General features: G+C 33.1%; 2 protein-coding genes across 2 annotated transcripts; both read right to left on the bottom strand.

The window, feature by feature from the left end:
• Positions 1-716: 716 nt before the first annotated feature.
• LOC108360735 (elongation of very long chain fatty acids protein AAEL008004-like) lies at positions 717-2,061 on the bottom strand. Its single transcript, XM_017613156.1, has 3 exons — positions 1,930-2,061; positions 1,636-1,820; positions 717-1,522 (listed from the first exon to the last, which is right to left on the bottom strand). Exons 1-3 carry the CDS (start codon positions 1,988-1,990, stop codon positions 944-946), a joined length of 825 nt encoding a protein of 274 aa, XP_017468645.1. The 5' UTR covers positions 1,991-2,061; the 3' UTR covers positions 717-943.
• A 4,671-nt stretch (positions 2,062-6,732) lies between these two features.
• LOC108360739 (elongation of very long chain fatty acids protein AAEL008004-like) lies at positions 6,733-7,722 on the bottom strand. The gene is made up of 3 exons (XM_017613158.1): positions 7,640-7,722; positions 7,382-7,566; positions 6,733-7,296 (listed from the first exon to the last, which is right to left on the bottom strand). Exons 1-3 carry the CDS (start codon positions 7,695-7,697, stop codon positions 6,733-6,735), a joined length of 807 nt encoding a protein of 268 aa, XP_017468647.1. The 5' UTR covers positions 7,698-7,722.
• Positions 7,723-7,963: the final 241 nt, after the last annotated feature.

A 7,963-nucleotide genomic window follows, 5' to 3' on the forward strand; every position in this document is an offset into this window, starting at 1 on the left:
TATAGAATCTAAGACTTTCCTCAAAATATTTGGAAAAAAAATTTAAGATTTACGTGAGCTTGAGCGATTTAAAATACCTCAAAACTCATTAATTTGATTTCGTTGATACAATTTTTCAACACTTTTATCTGATGTGAATTTTTGGAAAGAAATATTTTTAAAGCATTTTATATATAACTTTTTAAAACGGCCAAATCAAAAAACTAATCACTTTTTATTTAAAAAAAATGCGATTTTTGTAAACATCTTTGAAATATTTTCTAACTACTACTTTCTGAAACTCCTTTCGTTTGGTATCCATATGGTGGTACATATTTTTCTTACCTAATATGATTATTTAAACAGGTGGCAACCCTCCTATAGTTCAGCTAGGAAACAAAGGTTTTTGAAAACGATTTCGGTTGATACCCATTTAGTAATTATTGATTTATTTTTTTAACAATTGGAATATAATTTTTTAAAAGGTGGCAACTCTTTTCAAACAAGTAAAGCCTTATTGTACATACAGTCCAAGCCATTTAATTTGACACACCTCATTTTGGAAAATCGAACGAACGGTGCGGATAATTTCAATTTAATTGTTCAACAGGTGGCAACTCTTTTCAAAAAAATAAACCAGTTTTAACCAGCTTTAATTTGACATGCCATTTTTGAAAACCGAGCGAACGGTGAAGATCTTTTATCCTGAACAAAAAAATGTCTTCGTGTAGTATATGTATGTATATATAGATTGTATATTTCCAGATATAGATTTTTACACTTTTTTGTGCATTTGTACTGTATATTTATATTGTCTACATTGTAGAATCTCCTATATTAGATTACCATTTTCACTTGCTTATACAAAAACAATTACTTACATACATCTGTAGAGCGGAGGCATGCTAACTAAAGTGTTAATAAAAGTAATTTGTTGTAGTTGACTCCCAGGTACCACGACGGTTCATTTCAACTTATTGCTCGTTTCAACTTTTTTTCTCACATCCAAGTAGGCTTTCTTATAGAAACTACCAAATAGGTATATCATTATTATGGCTTGTATCACAGAGAAGACACAAAAGATTTTCGGAGCACTGCACTCAGGAGCAATTACCAGTGGCCACATATTATGTATGAATGCCAAAATGAATTGCACCAATTGGATTTGTGTAATATACCTTTTCCACCATAGTGAATTTTTCAAATGCGGCCTGGTGGCACTCACAAAGTAATAGCCATACATTATCACATGCACAATTGAGTTCATGATGCCTGTACCGACGGCATGTCCACCAGCACCAATATTCCTCATATAAACGATTGCTGTCCCGGTCATCATTACATGATGGTAAACATGGAGGAAAGTCACTTGTTTGTAACTTTTTCGTAGCACAAAGCATATTGTATCGAAGAGATCGAGATACTTATTGGTGAAATAACAGTAGCCGGTTATAAGCTCCATCCACTTGAGTGGATGTTCCCATGGCAGAACTGTCATACAACTAATGGGTACAACATATTTGTAAATATACAAGTATATACCCTGAAAGTGTGAAATCGCAGCGATGTTAAAATGGGCGTTTGCTCCGATTTAGGTACATATTTTTTATGATTTCGTAGTCATAAATATACATACTTAGTAAACTATACACTTACTAAAAGTCCCATAAAGGAATTGAAAACTATCTGTATTATATTGTAATATGCCAGCACCGTCGTCAAGTTAAACGGCTCTCGATTCCTCATAAGCCACGGTCCAATTTTGAAGACAAATGCCATGTAGAAAACTTCGATGAGTATGCCTACCCAGAGGGCGCCATGGTAGGGTAAATATTCATAGCCTTTGAAAAAATTGAAATGTGAAATTAAATCAATCATTTCATAATGTATAAACAAAAGTATTTAGGTATAAAGGATACATATATATGTATGTATATTTAATAGTCCTACCATCTTTGCTGGGACTGGGACTTGTGAGCAAGTCGTAGGTATATTGCAAAAGATTGGACATTTTGCCGGCCTCCAACTAGTCAAATGTTTACTGAATGAGTTCCCAGACAGTACTGGTTCACACTTCCGCTTGTAAGTTTACTGGCGCGCAACATTTTATGCCTACTTTGTATGAGATTGTTAATATTTGTTCGTTGATTTTTAATGCAGTTCAAATGTCGGTCTAAATTTATTCCGTTTTTCCGCAAAAAAAAAAAATATTTTTTCGAATAAACTTGTTTAATTGTTAGAACGTCAATTAATAAATTTGTAGTACAAAGGTTCAATTATGTAAATGTATTGCACATATCGATGGTCCTCTGCAATAACGAGGCAACTCCAAATTTCATGTTTTTCAGTAGGGCCGTACGTAATTACTGTGGATTATTTGCAGTCATTCTGTAAAAGCATTTCTAACCTATCGACGATTTTCACTAGAGTCCGACCGATTCAGCATCGGCATCGGCCTTTTTTTACCGCTTCTTTGCCGATTCTTTGGAATTTCTTTTCATATGTTCAGGTGAAGCGACAGCTAACATCAAAAAACATTTGCAGACAGCTCACAAAAATTAATTTTTTTTTGTTGAATGTGTTTCACGTTTTTTTCATACAAAAGTATGTTCGAAAATTTTCTTTTATATGGAGAACACTGCCAGCAGAAAAAAAATTGCCAAAAATTAACGTGATTTTATAGCAGCTGGAAACTTGCACTGCATTATACTAAAATTAAATGGTCTACAAAACTGCATACCAAAATTCTGATTAAACAGTTTCAAATTTTGGTGAAAATAAGCAGAATTTTTCTAATTTTTGTACAAAGTTTGAAATCTGAATTTATATGCAGCCTTTACCTAGCGGGGAGTTTGTTCTCCGGGAATTTGTTTCTCCCGAGAAAGAAATCCTCCAATAATTAACTCGCAGGGGGTAGCATTTTGCCCAAAAATTTTGGAGGCGGGAATTCGAACTTCGAATTTTTTGACAGCTCAACTCCGCCATTTAATATAAAAAATCCTCAGTGAATTTTTATTCATAATAGGAGGAAAGGGAGAAGAGAGAAAACTCCCAGGGAGTTTCTATTCAAAATCGGCAAGATGGTGTTTGTTGTATACTAGCTAGACTTTTATAAAGAAAATAATGAACAGTAAATAAGCAAAAAAACAAATTCCAAATGCCCAAACTGGTCAAAATATTGCAATTGTTTTATTTTCTGGACCACTATATGTATGTACATATGTATATATATACCTGGCATATAAGTTCTTTTGCAATGAGTGGAAAATAGTGTATTTTAGTACAAAACGAAATGAAATTTTATGTTCCTAAAAATTTCTTGCTTAGTAACATATTAAAATTTTTTTAATGTAATGTACATAAATGTGATATATGTACATATATTTTTACACGTACATACGTCTGTATGTACATTACACTGCATCACTCCTCATACAAAAAAAAATAAAAAGTTGGTACTGGTTTTCCATTGGAATTATAAAATCTATTATATTTTAAGACGTCCACCAAAATATTTCATAAAAATATTAAGATTTAAGTGAGCTGGACGGATTTGAAAATACCTCCAAAAATGGAGTTTTTTATGAATAAAATTAGTTTCTTAAAGAATTTTTTTGAAAAAATCCCCTCAAATGACAAAACGGTTTAAGCTTAAAAAATTTGCATAAAAATATTAAAAAAAAAATTAAAAAAAAAATTTGAACGGAATCGTAATGATGAGATTTTTAATGCTGTTTTTTAACTTTTTTCAAAGATTGGTATAAGAAAAACTTGAATAACTGAACCTAAACTCTTCCGATTTAGACTTGTGAGATATCATTGGAAAGATATTTTCTCACCCTATTTATTTCTTTGCTACTAAACTCATTCGAAGGATGAAAGAGAAAGGTAGGATGAGCGAACATTATTCAAAGTTGAATTAAGAAGTGTTGGTATTTGACGCAAAAAAAAAATTGGGACACGAATGACTTTTTTTGCACATAAATATAGTGGGAAAATACTATTTACGTTTTTCGTAAATCAATCTTTGAAAAAAATAAAAAAACAGCATCAAAAGACTCATTATTACGATTCCGTTGAAAAGATTTTTAAATATTTTTATGCAGATTTTTTAAGCCTAATCCGTCTAGTCATCTGAGCGGGCTTTTTTCAAAAACTTCTTTAAGAAACAATTTTATTTTTATTCATAAAAAACTAAATTTTCAAATCGTTCCAGCTCGCTTAAATCTTAATATTTTTCTTAAAATATAATGAATTTTGTAATTCTGGCGGACAAACCGCAACTTTTTTTTTGGTGATGCAGTCTAATGTACATACATGTGTATGTAATGTTCATAACAAGCCAAATAATTCAATTATTTCTTTTATTTTGTTTCGTTAACCCCGTTAAATTAACTGATTTTATGAATTAATACATTTATTGGTAATTTTTTATGAAATCGGCATCGACATCGGCCGATTCATTCCCCATAAGCCGATTATTCGGCATCGACATCGGTACCTACCTGAAAAAAAATTGGAATCGGTCCGAACTTTAGTTTTCATAATAAATGTGAGACATGTGCCACTGTCAAGTAGTAAAGGTTGCCTACTTCGATTTTCTGAAAAATAACACAATTTCGCCACCTGTCGGATTAGTAACAAGTACGCAGAAAAATATATGGCTATTTATTAACCCAATCCGCTATATTGCTCAAAAACATGAAATTTTGAGTTGTGGCGTTATTTCAGAGAACAATCGATGTGTACGTACATACATATATGCAGGTTTATTGAACTATATTCGCCCGCCGCCGTAGGTCGAAGTTCTGTCCAACCACTCGCTAGGGCCCAGTTCGATGCCTGGTTCGACGATTGCCGTTATACATATCGTCGATGTTTTTGCAAAACCGCCTAAATCGCCGTTGTGGCAAAAATGATATTTGGTAACCCTGAACTACAGGCGTCGAGATCTTAAAATCGTTATTAAAACAACAGATTTGTAAAATAATAGCTAGAGAAAATGCCGCCTATCAAAGCAATGCCTTCAAAGAAAAACCGTTTTTTCTTTCTCCTGTAAAATTTGATTGCCGTATGCGGTTTTGCAATTGGTCGATGGGCAGTTTTGCAAAAACATCGACGACATGTACACTAGCAGAGCACCCGACATCGTTCGGGGTAAACAAATCAAAATATATAAAACAGTAGTACAAATATACAGTTCAGCAAAAATTAAAGAAAAAAAAATATTTTTGTTTAAATTTAGACATCCTTATAAATCATACTTTTAGCTTTATCGTGCTTCAACTACTATATCGAGCCCTAACCGCCAAAATAACGTCAGCGACATATTTATCAAAATTTTGGTTTTGATGCAGAAATATTACTAGAGCATCGAGATACATTTCTGCATCAAAAAGAAAATTTTTGAAAAAAAATGTCGCTTACGTTATTTTGGCGGTTAGGGCTCGATATATTTGTCATCAAAAACATCTGTACTACAAAGCTTGTTTCATTATTCATATAAGGTGGATTAAGGTAACGATAGAATTTTAAAATTACAATAAGTCTACTACCGTACATTTCCCTTAGCTGCCTATTCCCTTAGCTGTCTTAGAATAGCTGAATTTTTATTCATTATGAATGAACATTTCTCGTTTGACAGCATCGCGGGATCAAAGAAACGATTTAATCTTTCCATTTCGAAATGGCCTAAAGACTGTCAGGTTCAACAAAAAACACAGTTTTAAATATCAAAGTGATATAATAGATGAATACATATTCATCCACCTTTTACAAACTCATTTATATATACTTTAATCTAAACATCTCCAACGCCCTTTTTTCCAAACTCAAATACATATATATTACTAAAAGCACCTACCGTAGATATGTCTGCATACTAAATTTCAATTTCATGTGTCTTATGGTTTTGAAGTTATAGCTGATAAAAATTTCCAAGCCTATGGGATGTGCCACGCCCCGTTTTACAAACCCATTTCTATGTACACTGGCGGCAGAAATAATAGACTCGCCTTAATTTGGTTTATTTTATGTTTAATATTTTTTTATAAAAGCCTGGCTACTTATACAACAAACACCATATAAATCCCCTTTTCAAACTTATTACAAAAATTACAAAAATTCGACAAAGTTCCACCAAACTTTTAAACTTTTTATTCAGAATTTGCAGAAAAATTTTAGTATGCAGTTTTGTACCCCATTCAATTTTAGTATAATAAAGTGCAAGCTTCAAACGGCTAGAAATTACTGTTGATTTTTGAAATTTTTTTGTTGAACGATGCTAGGCATTCTCTTCCATATAAAAAAATTGTGGAGCACACTTTGTATGGGAAAAAATGCGTGAACCCATTAGCGAAAAAATTCCTAAAAATCAATGGTACTTTGTAGCCAATTGAAACTTGTTTTTTATTATACAATAATTGAATGAGCTACAAAACTGCATGCCACAATATTCTGAAAATAGTTTGAAAATTTGTCGAATTTTTATAATTTTTATAATTTTTGTTTTGTGCTGTAGCTGCCCAGCATTATGCACTCTGTGTTATTCATCGGTTTGAAAATCAAATTGTTTCTTGACTTTTCTGGTAATACTTTGAAAGTAAAATCATCTTTTATTTAATTTTAAATATACACATTTTTCTGTTTGTCCGTTCCTAAGGAGTATTCAGGTAAACGATTTCTATGACTTTTTTTTTGATTTTATGCAAGTAGTACTCGTAACAAATTAAATGCAATAAATTTAAAACTAATTTAGCGTACTTTCTCTTCAGGTCTTCGTATATATGTTTTAATGTAAAAACTACCAAATAAATAAAGCATCAGGATGGCTTGCAGGCTCGTACACAAGCAAAGCAACTTTGGATACTCGCAATCCCGTTGAATCACCAATGGCCACACCTGATGTACGAGTATCAGGACGAATTGTACAAGCTGCAGTCTGGTCACATATTTTTTCCACCAAAGTGATTTCTTCATTTCCGGTCTCGTCGCACTCATCAGGTAGTATGTATACATGAATACATGGACGCAGGTGTTCAGAATACCAACCATGGATGCATGCCCACCACCGCCAGTATACCTTATAAACAGCAAACTCAAAGTTGTCATCATGATGTGATGATAAACATGCAGGAAGGTGATTTGTTTGTAACTCTTGCGGAGTACAAAAACTATTGTATCAAAGTAATCTGTAAATTTATTAACAACATAGAGCGCGCCAATGATGCCTTCGATGTCCTTGAGGGGATGATTTGTGGGTAATATGGTTATACACGTGATGGGCGTTGGACGTTTATAAACATACAAGTAAAAGCCCTATGTGATGAAAAGTGCCAACAAACAGTCAATTTTGGTGCTATTCGTTTTCGGAAACTATAAAAAATGTATAACTAAATCTTACCACGTAGGAGCAATATGCATTGTAAATGATTTGTCCTATATTATAGTATCGCATCACAGTTTGAAGCTTGTATGGCGGACGATTTTTCATGTACCACGGACCGATCTTGAACACCAGCAGCACATACAAAATATCGGCAAGTAGATATGGCAGTAGGGCGCCATGGAAAGGCAGAAAGCGATTACCTAAAAGGAAGATGAATTGAAATCTGGGCTTAAAAGGATGTACATAAATATGTATAAGCTATCGGTTACATACCGTACAAGGTGCCTGGCGCGGTTAGAAAATTGTACACACTGGCGATCAAGTTCGACATGGTGTTTGATTGTGCACGCGTCTCTGAACGGTAGATATGAGACTAAATTTTGAAAAAAAAAATGTTATTCAATAAAGCACTGAACTGAAAGTTATTGCATAAACCTCATGCATATGCATACTTACATACAATAAAGGTCTGCATCTGAAGGCATTTTGTTTTTCAAAGTTAAGTTCTATAGCAAATGCATACGTTAGCCGCTTTCATTATTACGGGCGCGGCTCACAAGCACATGCAGGTTTAAAGGTGTAATTAGTGGAGAACGT

This window comes from Rhagoletis zephyria, unplaced genomic scaffold (assembly GCF_001687245.7).
Source record: "Rhagoletis zephyria isolate East Lansing unplaced genomic scaffold, Rhagoletis_zephyria_1.1 Rzeph_scaffold_00618, whole genome shotgun sequence".
Classification (NCBI taxonomy): domain Eukaryota; kingdom Metazoa; phylum Arthropoda; class Insecta; order Diptera; family Tephritidae; genus Rhagoletis; species Rhagoletis zephyria.